Raw genomic sequence first — 18,463 nt, forward strand, 5'->3', positions numbered from 1 at the left:
CCTTCACGGGGCGGCACCCAACCGCCGGCCCCACCCCCGCGGGGAAGCCAGGCAGCGCCGCCCCCGCGGCGGCGCCTGCGCCCGCCGGGCCTGCTCTGACTGCTCCGGCCGCACCCGGGCTCGGATTTCAAAGCCCGGGCTCCGGGCGGTGAATGGGCCGGCGCCCGCCCGGCCTCCCCGCAGACCCCTCCCCGCGGCCCGCCCCCCGCGCCCACGTGACGCCCCGGCCTCCGCGCTCGGGTTACGGCCGCCGCGCCAGTCCCCGCGCCGAGGCTCCGCCGCCCGCCGCCCGCGCCGCGCCCCCCGCGCCGCCTGCCAGCCCCGCCGCGACATGGCCCGCGCCGCCCCGCGGCGGCCCGCGACCCCCGAGCGCGGCGCGGCCGGCCGCTGAGCGCGGCCCGGAGGCGGCAGGCCCGGCCCGGCCTCGGAGCGACAGCCGCCGCGGCGCGGGTCCCAGCGCCCTGCCTGCGCCGCCGCCCGGCCCGAGCATGGAGACGGCGGAGAAGGAGTGCGGCGCCCTGGGCGGGCTCTTCCAGGCCATCGTCAACGACATGAAGGTAACGGGCGCGGATGCGACGCGGGTGCGTGTCCCCTTTGGGGACGCGTGGCGGCGGCAGCCGCGTCCCACCGTGTCGGTGAGGCCCCGCGTCTGTGTGCCCTTGTCTGAGTGCGTCTGGCCTCTGTCTGCCGTGCGCCCTGGTCTCCGGGTGCCCGTCGTGGGGGGTGTGGGCACGCGTGTGTCTGGGTGTCCGTGCGATACCCAGGGTCCATGTCCCTGGTCGCCCGGGTCGCAGCGCCCCCTTGGGGTCCCGACCTGAGCCTGCGCACACGCGGGCTTCCCGCGCCCCAGACCCCCAAACCATGAATGGGGGTTTGGCTCCGGGGGTGACTCACGGCCCTTTAAAGGGTCCAGGGTCTCTCCGCCTCTCCTCTACCACCTCCGTGGCCCCCTTCCCCGACCCCGACGGCCCCGGAACCCAGACAATGCTGTCACTGCCAAAGCAGCGAAAAATAAACAGGGAACCGTTAACTCCTTCCCTGCCAGCCTTGCCTCTGCGCCCGCCGCCTGCGCCCCAAACCAGCTCCAGGACCCCACCGTCTGTGCGAGGAGTGGCCCGGGCCCCAAGGCCTCTGACCTGCCTTGGGGGGAGGAGGCGAGGGTGGGCCTGAGGGGCAGCCCCAGGGGAGGATTGCGGGCTGCTCCAGGCTCTCAGCTCCAGCCCCTCTCTGGGATGGCCCAAGGTCAGGCTTCAGCAGGCCACCAACTCCTGGCCCACGCTGGCTCACCAGGTGGGGAAACCGAGGCTGGGAACGGCTCAAGGTCACTGAGGAAACTGTTGGACCAGCCCATGACCTCACCTGATCCGGGGAGCAAGGGGGTCCTCGCCCCCAAAGAGGCTGGGGCTTGGCGGGGTAGAGAGGAGGGCCGGCCGCAGTGACAGGCCTGACTGGGTAGAGAGGGGGCCTGCAGGCCGCGCCTCTCCCTTTCTGCTCTGGGGCAGGGTGGCCAGGCTGGGGGGAACGGGGAACTCCTCAGAGCCCCCTGCCTGTCTGACCTTCCCTAGTACACAGCCTGGCATCCTACAGTGACTTCGCAGGCCCCAGGGGGACACACCACAGTGCCCAGGCAGGCCTTCAGGGGGCTGTCAGATCCTTGTGACCCCCACCCCCAGGAGGCCCGGAGCCACCCTCCCCCAGAACTGCAGGGTTGGCGGCGTGCATAGGTGCCCCCCTGCACCCCACACAGGGTGCTCCCCTGAGACCCCGTCCCCCCAGCTCCACCTCCAAGCCCTTCTGCTGGCCCCCGAGTGCTGGCTTCCCGCTGCCTTCAGCAGCCCCTCCTGCCCCGTGAGCATCGCAGCCTTGGCACCAGGTTCCCATTCTAGACCACCCTCCCCCAACCACTCCCGGGGCTGGCGGAGCAGACTCCTTCCTGCACCTTGTCCTGCTGGCATCCTCACCACACACACTGTGGAGAGCAGCCACTTTCCGCTTTCACTCAGAGGAGCGGGCAGGACCGTCTTCCCCCTCTCCAGGCAATTTGCAAGGAACTTGGGGATGAGACGAAGGAGATGGGCCCAGGTTGTAGCAAGCGGCTCAGGATTTTCTGACGTGGGGAGGCAAGCTGGGAGAGGTTTCACCTAGCGTAATGCCGAGCCCTGCTAGTCCCCAGCCCGTGACACAGGTTTGTGTCTGGGCCAGGGACAGGGCAGGGACACGGACCGCCTGGAGGCCAGTCATCTGGAATTGGGGGACAGCTTCCGGCTGTTTCGCTCAGTGGCTTGAGCCACAGAAGCAGCGGGGTTTCCACAAAGGAAGGTGGCCTGGGTGAGGAGATGGAACTTGCCTGCGAGGCCCCGTGACAGCCCACCCAGGGCTGCGGGTCCAGAGCCTGGCATGAGGGTGGCCGAGGAGGGGAGGGGGGCTGCCCCTGGGGCCTGGAGGGGCACCGACTCAGGGCGGGGGGGGCCCGGGGAGCGTTCCCTGCCTGCCCCACCTCATTTAAGCAGCCCAGATGCCCCCCAAAGCTCAGAGAGGGGCAGGAGCTTGTCCCGGGAATGACAGGGCTGGGAGCGGCTCCAGGGCTCAGCCTGCACCTTCCGGAAATGGGGTCACAATCTGTCTGCCCCCGAGAGTGTCACACAGGTCCCAGGCGGGTGGCAGAGGCAGAGACCGCCTGTCCGCTCTGTCCGCAGCGTTAGCCAAGCGCTCTCTGTGCTTCCTAGGCAGCCTCCACACCGACCCGCCCCCGCCCTCATCTCACAGGGGAGCAAACAGGCTCAGAGAGGGGCCTCCCGCAGAGCCCCTCTCCCGGGCTGCAGCCCGGGCCACTCGCCTGTACAGCCCGGGGCCCACCCACCTGAGCACCCCCCGTGACGAGCGTGTGACTGCCCCCCCCCAGCCGCCCGCTGCTCTCCCGGTTCTGCAGTCCCCGCCCCTCCCCACCCTGGGTACCCAGTTACTCACCTTCCAGACCCCGAAGTAGAGGAAGTGTCCCTGCCATGCAGTGACCAGTCACACCTGGAACTGGAGCCTGAGCCCCACACTCGGTAGCCATGGACAAGCGGGTTAATCTCTCTGAGCCTCAGTTTCCTCATCTGTAGAATGGGGGTGGTGACAGCGGTATTCGCCTCACAGGGTTGCTGTAAGGATTCAGTGTGACCCCACAGTGAGAGGGCTCGGCCGGGCGCCTGGCCCACCACACTCTTGACCCCCAGTCGCAGTCCCCATCACTATCAAGACCACAAGCCCGGAGGCTTCAAGCCTGCCTGACAGCTGGGTGCAGCCTGCGTGAGGGTGCAGGCCCAGGTGGAGACAGGACATGCTCCTGGGTGCTGGCCCCTCAAGCTTGCCTCTGGGGTCGTCATGACTTACCAGTAGGCCCTGGTGAGGAGGGGCTGGGCCTGGCCCCCGAACCCTACCCTGTCACTCCCCTCTGCCCCAGGAGGACCGAGACTGGGAGGGCCAGGGATAGAGTGAGCCTGGGGGCGGAGCCTGTGAGGGTATGACTTCAGTACACAGACCTGTCTCACGCACAGCAGGGTACAGACCTGTCTCCCCCACTTCTTGCAGCCCCTGGCTCTCAGACAGAGGCTGCTGAGGGGCTGAGACGCCTTCCAGGGGCCAGGACCGCTGCCTCTCCACCCCTGCCCCCATGGTGTTGTCTCCCCGAGGTCTTAGCACAGCCTAGGGCTGGGGTGCGGAACAGAGAGGTGCCAAGTCCTCAGGAGTGCCAGAGGAGACCCAGGCTCCTTCACCCCAGGCTGTGCCACACAGACAGCCCACCCACCGCCTATGCCTTCCCGCTCCAGCCTGTGAACTTCTCAAATATTTGCTTTCCCTGGGCATTGGCTGGGCTGGGCTGGGAGGGGAGGGTGTTTCTGAGGATCCCAGAAGCTGCCCTGTGCTTCCCACTCCAGCAGGCTGGCCTCCCTGGGGTTCCAGCCTGGCAGAGCCTCCCTCTGAGGCCTTGGGAACTGGGGTCTCTACCTTCCCCCTTCCCACTGGAAAAGCCCTGGCTCCCAGCACCCCGTCCCACATGGAAGGGAAGGTCAGAAGAACCTTGGGGCTTCGCTGACCTGGGCCTCTTCTTCAAGGATCAAGGCTTCCTTCCACAGGGCCATTGGGCCGGGACCCAACAGCCATGGGAGGCCCATTAGCCAGAAAAGCCCACTGATCACACTGGACAACTTGATCGCCAGGAGCCTGGCCTCTCTACTGGGAAACCCCCTCCCAGCTCAGAGCTTTGGGCCAGGCTGGGATAAAGGCCACACTGTGTCCCCAGGAGGGGCGGGGAGCCGGGGGTGGAGAAAGGTGGCTCTGTTGGCTGCACAAGGCCCCATTCAGCCTGGGCCTGACTGTCCCGGGCTGCCTGGCCAGGCCCCACAGCAGCCGTGGTCCCCCTGGGCCTAGGAGCCCCGGTCCCCCTGGGCCTAGGAGCCCTAGTCCCCCGGGGCCTAGGAGCCCCGGCCGCTGGCCTGCGGTGGGCAGATCAGCTGGCGGCAGCTTCCAGGTCACGGGGCCCTCCCACCATGTCTCGAGCTGCACCACAGCTCACTGTGCCTCTGCCCCCAGGCCACGTGGACCATCCAGGGCTGTGTCCGGGGGCCACAGTGCCCCTGGTGTGGCCAGCCTGCCCACCCGAGGCCCTCCCACCTGCAAGGAGACACGGCCTGCTGCTCCCAGTCTCCATCCCCCTCGAGAATGTGGGCTACCACTGCTCACAGTGGCCGGGGTTCCTGACCGTTAGGGAGTGCGGGCCAGGCAGAGGTGCCTGTTTCTGGGGCCAGGCCTTCTTCATGCCCGTGTCTGCCCCGAGAGGAGCCCCGGAAGCCCCCACTCCACAGGGGCGAGGCTGCTCTCTCAGACACAGCCCAGGGTCTAGACCAGGCATGAGGGGTCCCTCGTGGTGGCTCACTGCCTCTCCCGTCCCCTCCACAGAGCTCCTACCCCATCTGGGAGGACTTCAACTCCAAGGCCACGAAGCTGCATTCCCAGCTGAGGTGAGGGTGCCCCAGCTGGGGAGGGGATGGGGCGCGAGGCCACCCACCACTGACCGCCCCCCGCCCATCTCCCCAGGACCACCGTGCTGGCTGCTGTGGCCTTCCTGGACGCCTTCCAGAAAGTGGCCGACATGGCTACCAACACCCGAGGTGGGGAGGGGACACGGCCCAGCTTGGACTTGCACTCCGAGCAACTGAGTGGGTGTGAGCCCAAGAGGACCTGGGCCCAGAGTCAGGACCTTGGGTCGCTGGCTCACGGAGCGGGCTCTCTGGAGAGAGGGAGCCTCTCATCCCTGAGCAGGAGCGGATGACAGGCGACAGGGATGTTCGGGGGGGTGGGGGGGTCTGCCTTGCTGCCAGGTGGTTGACCCCTCAGCCACGGTGTTCACACTCCGTAGGTGAGTCTGTGGCTCCTCTCCCCATCTGCCCTTCCAGGGGCACGGGGCAGGCCTTCCGGTCCGAGCAGTGGGACCTGGGGCTCCTGCCTCCTTGGCTGGTGAGACCAAGGCGACGGGCACCCTCACGCCTGCATCTGGGCGCATCTGGAGGGGGTCATGGGAGGGAGGGAGGCGTTTTGTTGGCTCCTTGAACCGTCTTTGGTGTGGGCTTCTCACGTCTGGAGTTACCAGAACAGCTCCTGGCCTGACCCCGGGAGAGAAAGGTCAGCTCTCCTGCCGGGGCGGCGAGCTGGCGGGTCGCGGGAGGGCATCAGCGGGATGGGGATGCCGGAGCTGCGCGGGCAGCGGGCCCGCGGGATGGGGACTTCGGGGTCGCGGGCTGCGAGCTTGGCTCTTGGGCCGGACGCGCCCCCGCGTGGCCCGGGCCAGGCCTGCAGCAGCCCGGCGGCCCCGCCCACGCGGCGCTTGCCCCCAGGGGCCACGCGGGACATCGGCTCGGCGCTCACGCGCATGTGCATGCGGCACCGCAGCATCGAGACCAAGCTGCGGCAGTTCACCAAGTGAGTGCGTGCGCGCCGGCGCGGGGGTCGAGGGAAGACCCGGGGCGGCCCTGACCCGCCCTCCGTTGCCCGCAGCGCGCTGCTGGAGAGCCTCATCAACCCGCTGCAGGAGCGCATTGAGGACTGGAAGAAGTCTGCCAACCAGCTGGACAAGGATCACGCAAAAGGTGGGTCCGGCCCGGCCGCGCCCTCCAGCTCCCCACTGGCGGAAACCCGGTCATAGCGCCGTTCTCTCGCCCTCTGCACAGAGTACAAACGAGCGCGGCACGAGATCAAGAAGAAGTCTTCGGACACGCTGAAGCTGCAGAAGAAAGCGCGCAAAGGTGAGCCCCGCGGGCCCCTGCACAGCCCCGCGCTGTGTCCCCCACGGCCGTGGGGTCGCCCAGGGCAGCGTCCAACCTGAGGCACCCCGTGCTGGACACAGGGCCCCTAGCCCCTGGGGTGGGCAGAGGGGGAGCCTGCCGCCTGACTGGAGGCCCTCCTCGGGAGGCTGCAGGAGGCCCCGCCCCCAGGAGCGGCTCTGTCCGTCCGGCCGTCCTTCACACGGTCTCTCTCTCTGTCTCTCCTCTCCTCTCCTCTCCTCTCCTCTCCTCTCCCCACCCCTCCTGTAGAGCTACTTGGTAAGTCAGATGCCCGTCCCCGAGCTGCTCTCCCTCCCTGTCGTCCCTGTCGCATATGTCTGTCTCCCCCAGCTCAGGGCCATTGGAGGAGCCTCTTCAGGCGGAGGAGGAGCGAGGAAGGTGGTCGGTCCGCAAGGGAGGGGCTGGGGCACAGTCCTCTGGGCCGGGCCGTGCTGGGTCGGTTTGCCAGGCCAGGAGGGCTCGGGTGGGCAGGGTGGGGGGCCAGGCCCCGCCGCCCCCGGGCCCTTCCCTCCTGCTCCGCACCCCCCACGCCGGCTAGCTGCCTCCTCTCCCTCCTCCTCTCGCTTCCCGTGGTTCTTTCGCTGCATCTTTGTGTCGCTCCTGCTGTTCTTGTGCGTCACTCCTGAGCTGAGTGGGGACCCCCATGAGACACCCCCTTTCCCACGCCCTGGGCCCGGCCCTGGTGCCCCTGGACCCGCCTCCCTCGTGGCCTGGCCTGCAGCCCCACCCCATGCTCTGCTCTGTTCAGCTTCCAGGCTCCCTCCCTGGGCCCGGGAGGGGAGGCACCTCACCCCACAGGCAGTGAGGGTGTCCCCGGGGGCAGAAGCTTCTGCTCTCCCAGAGACGTCCGCCTAACTCGCCTGAGCACAGCTGCTCCGGGTGGCCCCAGGGCTGCCCAGGGTTCTGCTCGCCCCAGGACCTGGGTGGCTTTGCAGCTTTGGTGTCTTTCCTGTGTGCCTGTCTGTCTGTCCTCTCTGCCTGCGCTGGGGACCAGCCTTTCCACAAGCCCTGGCGTCCCGGCTGCCCTCCCCGGTCCCCAGAGCCCCCCGGAAGTGCCCAGCCTCACGGCCAGGGATCCCACTTTGGGGCCCGAGCCTTGGGTGCAGCAGGCCAGGCCCGCGTCCCCAGCGCGGCCTCTCCTCCCCACCCCCCCAGGGAAAGGAGACCTGCAGCCTCAGCTGGACAGCGCCCTGCAGGACGTGAATGACATGTACCTGCTGCTGGAGGAGACGGAGAAGCAGGCGGTGCGCCGGGCCCTGATTGAGGAGCGTGGCCGCTTCTGCACCTTCATCACGTTCCTGCAGCCCGTGGTGGTGGGTCCCGCAGGGACATGGAGGCCTTCTTAGCATCTCCACGACTGGGCCAATTGAGGGGCCCTCACAAATCCCGAGAGGTCCCGAGGACCATGGCCCGAGCCACGTGGGCCAGGGGGGAAGGGCAAGGGAGGGGTGGCTGGGCAGGGAGGCCCGGGAGGCTGACTCACTGCCCCGTCAGAACGGCGAGCTGACCATGCTGGGGGAGATCACCCACCTGCAGGGCATCATCGACGACCTGGTGGTGCTGACCGCGGAGCCGCACAAGCTGCCCCCCGCCAGCGAGCAGGTGCGGCCAGCCCCGGGGACGGCCCGCCTTGGTTGGGGACAACGGAGGAGGCGATGGGAAAGCGTTGGGGGGATCAGCTGGGCACGGAAGGTCACCCCCGTGGGTTCTAGGGGCACCTGACCACACAAGCAGGGTATGTGCCCGGGACCCAGCGGAGCGTCACACAGAGCAGACGGCTGGATGTCCCGCATCCGCAGGGCCAGGCTCCAAGCAAGCCAGTCCTGATGGTGCCTCCGGCCTCCATGCCCACACCCACCAGCCCCATGCACACACGTGCAGCTGCCCCCACGGCCGCCCTGCCCACCTCTCAGCACCACGCTCCGACCACACCCGGGGCAGTCCTCGCTGACAGCACCGTGGCACTCCTCTCACTCGGCCTTACTGTGCACCCAGCCCTACGCCGAGCCCTTCCCACGGGTCACCTAATTCAGTCACCTCCGTGCCCTCTAAGACAGGAAGGATCGGCTGCATTTCCCAAGAGAAAACTGAGGCTCAGAGAGAAGCAGCGGCTTGCCTGAGGGCAGAGCAGAGCCAGGATCGGACCCCATGGTCTTGCACAGTCACTCTGGGCTGACTCCTCCGCCAGCCCCAGGGAGACCTCAGGAGCACCAGGTTCCCCCGTGTCCTGGCTGGGCCAGCATCCCTGAGAAGCAGAGAGGGCACAACCTCCCCGGCGTCCCCCCGCCTTCTGGCAGCCCTGCCTCTTGTCCCTGAGTGAGGAGCTGGTGTTAGGAAAAGGCTGGGACACAGAGGGCTTCCAAATCCCCGAGATCTCCTCTGGGGCCTGGTTCTCAATTGGGAAGACCCTGCCAGCCCTCTGGAGGGAGACTCAGGAAAGTGATGAGGCTTTCTGCGGGGCTGGGCTGCCCGCCTGACCCCATCCACGTCCCTGTCCAGGTGATCACAGACCTGAAGGGCTCAGACTACAGCTGGTCGTACCAGACCCCACCCTCATCACCTAGCAGCTCCAGCTCCCGGAAGTCCAGCATGTGCAGGTCAGCGGGGGACTGGGCAGGGGGCAGGGAAAAGGAATGGGGGAGGCCCCCCAGAAGTGCGTCAGGAATTGCTTTGTGGCCCCAGAATTCATGCAACTGCTGCACTATCAAGGAATCTAGGGAAAATGCACTCGCATTGCAAAGCCGCCACTAGTGCAGGCACACGGACGGTGCGGGCTGCGGCAGCAGCAGAGGGCGCACCAGCTGCCTGTTAAGTGCTTTCTGCACTTTCCTCATTGAATCCTAACACCACTCTATCAGCTATGGTGTTGTCTCTGTCTCATGGAAGGGGAAGCTGAGGTACAGAATCCCAGCATTAACCTCTCAGCTCAGCCGGGCCCAGCACAGTCTGGGCAGCAGTAAGAATCTAAGGTGGGCAAGGCCATGGAGGCTTTCAGGAGTGTATGTAGAGGCTCCACGCTTACCTGTGGGCACTGCAGCCTGGCTGGTTCCTGAGAGCTGCACCTGGGCAGCTGCAAAGGGCCAACCCTCAGCCAAAGCTGGCCCTGGGGCCGTGCAGGGCCAGGGCGGGGCCAGAGTCCTGCCTGACCAGCAGGCAGGCTCGGGGTCGGGGGCGCTGCGTGGGAAGGGTCTGGATTCAAGGCTCCCTGTGGGGGGGCTTTGAGCACAGAGCAGGTTACTGGTGGGGAGACCCCTCTGTGCCAGGCACTCTTTCTCTAGAACCAGCTTGGCTGGGTACCCAGGTCATGGGCAGTGACCCAGGCAGAGTAATTGCTGCTCCTGCAGGGAGAGAACGGTCCACGGCGGCTGGAGGCTCTTCAGACCCTGGGTGGGTGACTGACGCAGGAGGGAGGTTGATCCCAGGGGTCACCCGTGCCAAGGGTGGGGGCCTGGGGCCTCCCGGGTCACGCTCAGGAGGATGGTGACCTTCACTGCCAGGAGCGTGGCCCAGGCTGGACACGGATGCAGAGAGGATGAGCTACAGAGGGGAAGAGAGGGAGGGTGACGGCGAGTTTAGGACCCTCGCTGACCAGCACCCCACGCTAGACATTCGGTCAGGGTCTGATGGCAAATACCAGAACTGGAAAAGACGGTCAGGATCAGACTTATGTCTGGTTGTAGCCTAACTGGGAAACGCTGGTGCTTGTGGACTCCGTTCCTCCTCGTCGGCCTGAGGTCTCCGCTTCGTAGCGGCGGAGCGGGAGGCAGACAGGCTGCCTTGCCTCGGGGTGCCTGGCGGAGGCCCCTGGAGTAGCGGGGGCCTGCCTCCCGCCCCGCAGTCTGGGGCCGCACTGCCCTGGCCTGCGCGGCCTCGGGCCTGGTCTGACCCCGCCTTCTCCTCCCCCGCCCCTCCTCTCTGCCCACCCTCGTGTGTCGCCCCGCCTCCCGCACGCGCCCTGTGTCTCCCTGTCCGGCCGCCGTGCCCCCTCCCTCCAGTGCCCCCAGCAGCGGGAGCAGCGCCAAGGGTGGCGGAGCCCCCTGGCCCGGGGGCGCCCAAACGTGCTCACCCGGCCCCGCCTGTCGCTACCGCAGCCTGGCGCAGCCCGCCCCTGCCGCCCGCCTCTCCAGCGTCTCCTCCCACGACTCCGGCTTCGTCTCCCAGGAAGCCACCTACTCCAAGCCCCCTTCGCCCATGCCTTCAGACATCACCAGCCAGGTGAGGGGCGTCTGCTGAGCTCATGCCAGCCCCCGGCCATCCACACTGTGGGGCGGGGCCACTGCTGAGCGTGGCCTGCAGGCCCTCAGGACCACCATGTCCAGGACCAGCCTGAGCCCACTGCCCCAGGGCAGGGGAGGGGAGGGTCTGGAGGAGCCTGCCAGCTCAGGACCCCGTGACCCCCATTCCGGGGCTGGGAGCAGCCTGCAGGCCCCCAGGACCACCATGTCCAGGACCAGCTTGAGCCCACTGCCCCAGGGCAAGGGAGGGGAAGGTCTGGAGGAGCCTGCCAGCTCCAGACCCTGGGACCCCCCCCCCCCGTGCCGGGGCTGGCAGTGATGGGGTGGGTGGCCGGCGGAGGCGTCCCTAGGAGCCCCAGAATCTGCATGTATCTTCCCCCGCTCTCACCCTGAACACGAGAACCTCCTCAGAGGCAGGCCCGGACCCTCAGAGGCAGGCCTAAACCCTCAGGCTCTGTGAAAGGGACCAGAGGGGCTAGAACAGAAGACGGGGAGGTCAGGCCACTCGCCCAGGTGCCCACCGCGGCCCGGCCCTCCCTCTGAGCCCAGCGTTCTGTAGTCTGCCCTCTTGCCCAGGACGTGCCCATGGCATGCGCAGACTGCCCTCCTCAGCAGGCTTTCCTGCCGGCACATAGACACGTGCTCCAGTGCCGTCCGTCTAAATGGCCCCCCCTTCCTCCAGCCTCCCCTGGCCGCCTCGCCTCTCCTTCACAGCGACACTGCTCAGGACACCTGTCCACACTGATCACCTCCGTCTCACTCCCCACTCACTCCTGTCTGCGTCACCTTTCCGTGACGGAAAAGCTAGAATAATTCATTCTCCTTGTCCTTTATCCATGTATGTGTACGCTTTTGAGACTGTTAGGTCCGTACAGCTGTAAAATGCTAACTCGCAGTGAGCTGAATCTCCCCACGTGATGTAGCGGATGTGGCTTGTGCATTTTCCAGCGTAGAGTGAGTCTGCTTTGTTTGATTTTACTGCGGCTCCTTCAGCTCAGCATTCATGTTATCATTTCCTATCTCTGAGTTTTTAAACTTACTATGTCCTTATGTTTTAGATGAGTCTCTCGTAAACAGCATATGCCTAGATTTCCTTTTCTTATCCGGGCTGACAATCTCTCTCTCTTAACTGACATTTTAAAGTCCTTTCACAGTTACCAATATTACTGGCATATTTAGACTTCTTTTTTATTTCTGTTCATTCTGCTTTATCTGTGCTTCGTTTCTTCTCTTGCTTTTTGTTTGTTTTTTCTTCCCCCATTATTTCCTTCTACTGGATTTTAAGTTATACTTCTTTCCTTTATTATATAGGTTACCTTGAAATTTTACCATGCATCCTTAGCAAAGTCCTAACCCAGGCTCCTGAATCATTCAAGGACCTTAACATATATTTTAACTTCGGTCACCTGCCCCCTCCCCTTATAAGCTATTTTATGCTATTCTCTCCTTTTTTTATCATCCCTACAATTGACATTTTTCTTCTTAATTTCATCATTATCTTATACGTAAGTATCTGTTAGATTTACCCATATGTGTTTATACTTTTTTTGTTCATTTTCTCCTTTTAAGGTCATTTTGCTTCTTTCTGCAGTAAAATACATCCTTTAACGTTCTTTTAGAATGGCTCTGTAGCAGTAAACTCAGGTTTTGTTTTCCTGTAAACATGCTCCATTTCTTTTCCTCTTCCTTGAACGCTAGTTTTGCCAGGGATGCAGCGCCGGGTGCCCGTTGCTCTGTCTGCACACTCCGAGGGCGTCTTCCCCGTGTTCTGGCTTCTGTTGCCGGCTGAGAGGTCTCCTGTCCGTCACTGCTGTGCCTTTGTGAGTGACCTGACTTCTCTCTCTGGTCACTTGAGTTTTTCTGCAACGTGTCTGGTTGTGAATTTGTTCTCATTTAATCTCCCTTGGTGCGTTTGTGTTTCTGTCTGTGCATTCAGGGTTTTCACCCATTCTAGGAGTTTGCGAGCATTCTCTCCTCTCACTCCCACTCTGCTCGCTCCTGTCTGGTCTCCGTGTCTCTCTCCTCTCACGCCTCTCATCTCCTTGTTTCCCTGGATCATCTCTTCAGGTCTATCTTCCAATGTACCTTTTCTCTATTTTACAGCAGTTTAACCTATCCATTAAGGTTTATTTTTATTATCGTGAAATAACTCTAGCCTTGTAGACAATCTCTAAGAAGAGCAGATTCCCGCCCGGCCTCTGCACTGTCTCCCGATGTTAGCGTCCCATGTAACTACCAACAGTTTTGAAAACCAGGAGATTAGCACGGCGCAACACTGTTGACTCGCTGACAGACCCTTTCTCGCACGTTGCCGGCTCTCCCGCTGGCATCCTTTTCCCGGCCCAGGAGTCCAGGCTCCGGCACGGGACCCTGCGCTGCGTTTTCTCAGGGTGTCTCCTTAGGCTTCTCTGGTGCGACGGGCCCTCGGTCCCTCCTGCACGACTTTCGGATGCTGGTCGTGCGTCTTGTAGAATGGCGCTCGTTTTGGATGTGTCTGTAGTCAGAAGGGCAGGAAGAGCACAGCCGTCGATTTACTGCTGCTCCACCGCCTCTCAGCCTGCGGTGTCCAACATTCTTTCCATGTCAGCCGTTCTGGTAGCTGTTATAGTAATAGTGCCCTGTGTTTTGAATTTGCATTCCCCTAATGACTAATGAGGTTGTATGTTTTTTCATACGTTTAAAGGCCATTTCTCCTTTTTATGAAGGAAATGTTCAGATCTTTTGTTTCTTTTTCTCTACTAGGTTGTATGTCTTTTTCTTGTTGATTTGTAGAATTTCTTATACACTGTGGCTCCAAGTCTTTTCATCGGATAATCTTTGAGTCTGTGGGTTGCTGTTTTACTCCCTTAATAGGAGTAAAATTCTAAAGTTCTTAACGTATGTCTAATTATCCATTTTTTCCAATTGTTAGTGCTTTTTCTGTCCTCTTAGCAGTATTTTTGTGTACTCCAGGGTCACAAAGATGTTTTCCTCCAAAAGTTTTTTTCTGGGGGGGCGGGGGGCTCTGCTGCTCAGCTTGTGGGATTGTAGTTCCCCAACCAGCAGAGATTGAACATGGGCCTTCAGCATGGAAGTGTGGAGTCCCAACCACTGGACCTCCAGGGAATTCCCTGCAAAGCCTTTTTGTTTCACCTTTTTTCACTCAGTTCTGCAGATCATCTGGAATTGACTGTGTGTATCTGTGTTAATATGAGAGATGGACAGGGAAGCCTGGCGGTCTGCAGTCCATGGGGTCACAAAGAGTTGGATACGACTGAGCGACTGAACTGAAGGAGTCATTTTTTTCCATATGGATATCTAATTAACAGTTTATTGAAAAGACCATCTTTTTCCTTTACTGCACTGTAGTGTGTTACCTTCGTCATAAAACAGGTGTCTGAATGTGTAGCTGTTTCTGGAGTTTGTATTCTGTTCCACTGGTTCATCTGTCTGTTCTGGCACCAGTAAGACCCGGTCTTAATTACTGACACCTGATAATGAAAGTCCTCTAGGTATGTTACTCTTCAGTATTACCTTCTGTTTTCAGCCCTTTGCATTTCCTTATAAATTTTAATATTAGCTTGTTAGTTTCCACTTTAAAAGAAGCAATCCCTGGGATTCTGACTGGGATTACATATGTCTCTCCATTTTATTATGTCTTTACCTTCTTTCAATAATATTTTGCAATTTTCATATGAGAATCTTACATGTCTACCACTGGGTTTTTCCCTCCTGGGTATCTGATATCTCTTGATGCTATTTTAAATTATTTTGGCTTTTTCAGAGTCTCTTACTTGTTTTTCAGCTGCTATTTAGAAATTTGATTTTTTTTTTGTATGGTGATCTTGTATCCAATAACCTCATTAAAAACCCTTGTTAGTTCTGATAATCACAGAATGAATATTCTGCATACACAATCAGGTCTTTTACAGTTTCTTTTTCTTTCCAGTCCTTTTGCTTTTTACTCCTTTTTACTTCTTTTTCATGCTCTGTTGCACTGCTAGGACTTCCAGTACTTAATAGAAACGGTGATAGTGAGCATCTTTATCTTTCTCCAGCCTCAGAAAGAAAGGAATTGATATTTTTGTAGATAACACTATCAGATGAACGAAGTTCCTTTCTATCACTAGTGTGTTTTCCATGAATGGGTGTTGAATTTTTCCATTGAGTTTTCCAAACATTTTTTTTCTTTTTTTGTTTTAGCAATTATATTGGTAAAACTCTCAATGTGTTTATTATTTTGTTTGAATCCTTACTTACAGAGTTTAGTTTTCCTTTGGTCATCTTGGCTCATCATAAACTAAAAAGTCTGGGAGTTGAAACCAGGATGCTTTAGAGAATGTGTCCTGTGGGCACAGGACATGCAGAGCTGCACCTGACCAGTGCCCTTCCAGGTTTAATTCCGGGCAGCAGTCGGGCGGGCTCTCCCCCTGGCGCTTGCCCAGTCTCTCCACCACAGTGCTGAGGCTGCCTCTGCCCTGGGGACCCTCATGGTCCTGCTTTGCCCTTGCTTCCTTTTTCCTCAGCCTTTCTCTTATTTTGAGTTGGAGGGGCCTCCCAGGGGTACCTGGTCCCTCCCACTGTCCAGAGCAGGAGCCTCCAGGCGTCCTCGGTCCTGTCTTCAGTTCTGGGGGTCTCCATGGACACCCCTCTGCCCCCTCTGCCGAACCTCCAGCAACCCCCACACCACTGGCCCGCCCTCCTTCACGCATAGGGTTCCTCCCCGGTTTCTGTGACAGTCGCCTGTTCGGGGCTTCCTCCCACACCGCTGGCAGGTCCTGTCACTCCTCTTGACTGCCTGTCCTCTCCTTCCCAAGCACTGAGGGCAGCCTGGCATCCCTGAACCCCTTCTCTAACCACCTTCAGCCTGACTGCCTGCGTCAGCTGGTTCTGTCTCACGCCGCTGGATTTGTGGCTCCAAACCTGACTTCTCCCTAAACTCCAGATTGTAAAATGCAGTGGCCGGCACTGCACCTGGGCTTAGACACCTAACAGGCAGCCCCGCCTCACACTCGCAGGATGGAACCCGGGACTCCGTTCCCCCCAGGCCTGCCCTTCCGAGAGAACGGTGACAAATCCCCCCCGCAGCTCAAGCCAGCACCGCACTGCCGACCTTAGCACCGCTCTTTCCCTGCTCGCCACATGCAGGCCAGCAGCAGTCAGTCTTCTTGTTAATTCTTAGAAGTGTGGTTCTTGGGCTGCGGTGGGGTAGGGCCGGGCGGTGGGGTGCGCTCTGGGTGCTGCTTTCTGCGCAGGCGCTCGCGGCGCAGGGCATGGTGTGGGCGGGGAGGCCGTGGAGGACTGAGTCAGGGCCCCCCACGTGCTGGCGCCGTGACCGGATGTGTTCTCTCCCTCCCCTCCTGCCGCCCTGCCCCATCCGCCTGCCCGCTCGCCTTCGCATGCAGAAGTCCTCCAGCTCCGCGTCCTCTGAGGCCTCGGAGACCTGCCAGTCTGTTAGCGAGTGCAGCTCCCCGACCTCGGTCAGTGCCCCCCACCTGCCCGGGCACTCAGGGAGGGTTCAGGTTCGACCAGAGTGTATGCGTACGCACCCGCTGCGCCCAAAAGAAACCTTCTGGGCACCCCCTGCAGCCGCTCCCCAAACGCTCACCTCCTCCCTCCTGCGGGATAAAGAGCCCAGGAGGGGATGGGGAGTCACAGTGTCCCCTGTGCTCTGCCCTCGGCCATGAGCAGGGCACAGGGGCCTCCTGACGCCTGCCTCACTCTACAGGACTGGGCCAAGGCTGGCCCCCACGAGCAGTCCGCAGGCACCGCGCTGCAGCGGAGGAAGGACCGCGTGGAGCTCCTGCGAGACCCGGAGCCGGGCCCAGCCGGTGGGGGTACCCCAGGCCCCAGTGGAGAGGAGGCCCCACGGCCCCGCATGTCCCCCGCCACCATCGCAGCCAAGGTGAGGGTCGCTGCCAGGACGGCCCGGCTGGGCCCCCCTCTCTCCCAGGCCAGCTCTAAGGCCCGGCAAGTGGTCACCGGGCCAGCCCGGAACACCTCGGGGGACTGCCTGGGCGGAGCGGGAAGCGGGAGTGAGGCTTCAGCGTGCGGTCTTCCCGCCCCCAGCATGGGGAGGAAGTGTCCCCTGCTGCCAGCGACCTGGCCATGGTGCTGACCCGCGGCCTGAGCCTGGAGCACCAGAAGAGCAGCCGGGACTCCCTGCAGTACTCGAGCGGCTACAGCACGCAGACCACCACACCCTCGTGCTCCGAGGACACCATCCCCTCCCAAGGTAGGCCCCGGGGGCTCGGGCTGGGGCCTCGCCTTCTCGGCCCTGAGGCTCTGGGCCCACCGCGTCCCATGCACCCCCCACCCCCGCCCCAGGCTCTGACTACGACTGCTACTCCGTGAATGGGGACGCAGACGGCGAGGGGCCCCCCGAATTCGACAAGTCGTCCACCATCCCTCGCAACAGCAACATCGCCCAGAACTACCGCCGCCTGATCCAGACCAAGCGTCCGGCCTCCACCGCGGGGCTGCCCACCGCCTCGGGGGCGCCCCCCGGCGTGGCCACCATCCGCCGCACCCCGTCCACCAAGCCCACCGTGCGCCGCACCCTCTCCAGCGCCGGGCCCATCCCCATCCGGCCGCCCATCGTGCCGGTGAAGACGCCCACGGTGCCCGACTCCCCCAGCTACGTGGGGCCCACGCGGGCGGGCAGTGAGGAGTGCGTCTTCTATGCCGACGAGGCCGCCGCAGCCCTGGCGCCGGACCTGGCCAAGGCCTCACCGAAGAGGCTTAGCCTGCCCAACACGGCCTGGGGTAGCCCGTCCCCAGAGGCCGCCGGCTACGCGGGGCTGGCGGCCCAGGACGACGAGGAGCAGCAGCAGCAGCTGGCCGCCAACCGGCACAGCCTGGTGGAGAAGCTCGGGGAGCTGGTGGCGGGCGCCCACGCGCTGGCCGAGGGCCAGTTCCCGTTCCCCTCCGCCCTGTCGGCCGCCCCCACGGAGGAGACGCCCGCCCCACCCCCCGCCGCCCCCAGCGAGCCTCCGGCCGAAGACATGCTGGTGGCCATCCGGCGCGGGGTGCGGCTCCGCAGGACCGTCACCAACGACAGGTCGGCGCCCCGCATCTTGTGATGGCGCCTCCCTCCCTCCCAACCCCAGCCTGGCGAGGTAGGGGGCCCAGCCGGTGGGCCGCGGCGGCTCAGAGCCGAGGCACAGTCAGGAGTGAGCAGAGCCAGGCGAGCTTTTTTTCTTTTTTTTGGTCACATGAGTCAAAGCCACTTCATTGGGAGGAGAAACCCAACTTGGATTTCATGGTTTAAACAGGAAGTGACTTCTTAGACCACGCCAGGATGGAGCCTGTGGGCCTTGAACTGGATTTGGAGCCTGTTTCAACCTTTTCTTGCCTACTCTGCCCCTTCTCTCCCTCCTGCCAGGCCCTGCCCTTTCCACACAAGGGCGAGCCACAGAGCCGTGCCCCGTGGCCCCAGCAGAGGGGCCCACCCACCTGGCGGGGCCCACAGTGCACAGCTCAGGCAGCCTGGCCCAGCGCCTCCCTGTCTCCATGGGGACTGTGGCCCCCCGCCCCTGGCCAGGGCCCCCCCTACGTCCCTCTGCGTCTCTGCCTCTCCCAGGCTCTCCTCCGTCAGAAAGGCGGGCGGGGGGGTCCGTGGAGGGGCCAGGGCTACAGTGTCTGGGTTAACCAGAGGCTCCACAGGGTGGTTGACCGTTTGGGGGGCCAGTGAAGTTAGGAGCCAGCCCACCCACTGGGGACGGGGGCCTGGGGCCCAAGTTGAGTCTCTTAGGGAGGACATGCACGGTGCCTGCCCGGAGGAGGGTAGGGACCCTGAGACAGATTGCTTGCTAGGGCGGGGGCGGGGCACCAGGGAAGGCTGTGGAGGCCAGGCTGTCGGCCTGCCGGCCTCCCAGGAGCTGCTCAGATCCCATCCTCATCCGGGCACGTGGGGACTGTAACTCT

At 62.5% G+C, this 18,463-nt stretch overlaps 1 protein-coding gene across 1 annotated transcript; it reads left to right on the forward strand.

Annotated features, from left to right (window-relative positions):
• Positions 1 to 488: 488 nt before the first annotated feature.
• Positions 489 to 18,463, forward strand: MTSS2 (MTSS I-BAR domain containing 2). Its single transcript, XM_068991902.1, has 15 exons — positions 489 to 557; positions 4,942 to 5,003; positions 5,080 to 5,153; positions 5,877 to 5,961; positions 6,037 to 6,128; positions 6,210 to 6,284; positions 6,573 to 6,581; positions 7,479 to 7,636; positions 7,818 to 7,925; positions 8,823 to 8,920; positions 10,319 to 10,538; positions 15,943 to 16,017; positions 16,266 to 16,442; positions 16,607 to 16,772; positions 16,865 to 18,463. Exons 1-15 carry the CDS (start codon positions 489 to 491, stop codon positions 17,617 to 17,619), a joined length of 2,223 nt encoding a protein of 740 aa, XP_068848003.1. The 3' UTR covers positions 17,620 to 18,463.

This window comes from Capricornis sumatraensis, chromosome 20 (assembly GCF_032405125.1).
Source record: "Capricornis sumatraensis isolate serow.1 chromosome 20, serow.2, whole genome shotgun sequence".
In the NCBI taxonomy this organism is placed as follows: Eukaryota; Metazoa; Chordata; class Mammalia; order Artiodactyla; family Bovidae; genus Capricornis; species Capricornis sumatraensis.

What these genes read in the sequence shown, in the direction of transcription:
- MTSS2 (XM_068991902.1), top strand. Translation starts at nt 489, where the DNA reads ATGGAGACGGCGGAGAAGGAGTGCGGCGCCCTGGGCGGGCTCTTCCAG. An exon ending in CCATCGTCAACGACATGAAG is followed by an intron (nt 558 to 4,941) that starts GTAACGGGCGCG and finishes TCCCCTCCACAG; the next exon opens with AGCTCCTACCCCATCTGGGA. An exon ending in GGACACCATCCCCTCCCAAG is followed by an intron (nt 16,773 to 16,864) that starts GTAGGCCCCGGG and finishes CCCCCGCCCCAG; the next exon opens with GCTCTGACTACGACTGCTAC.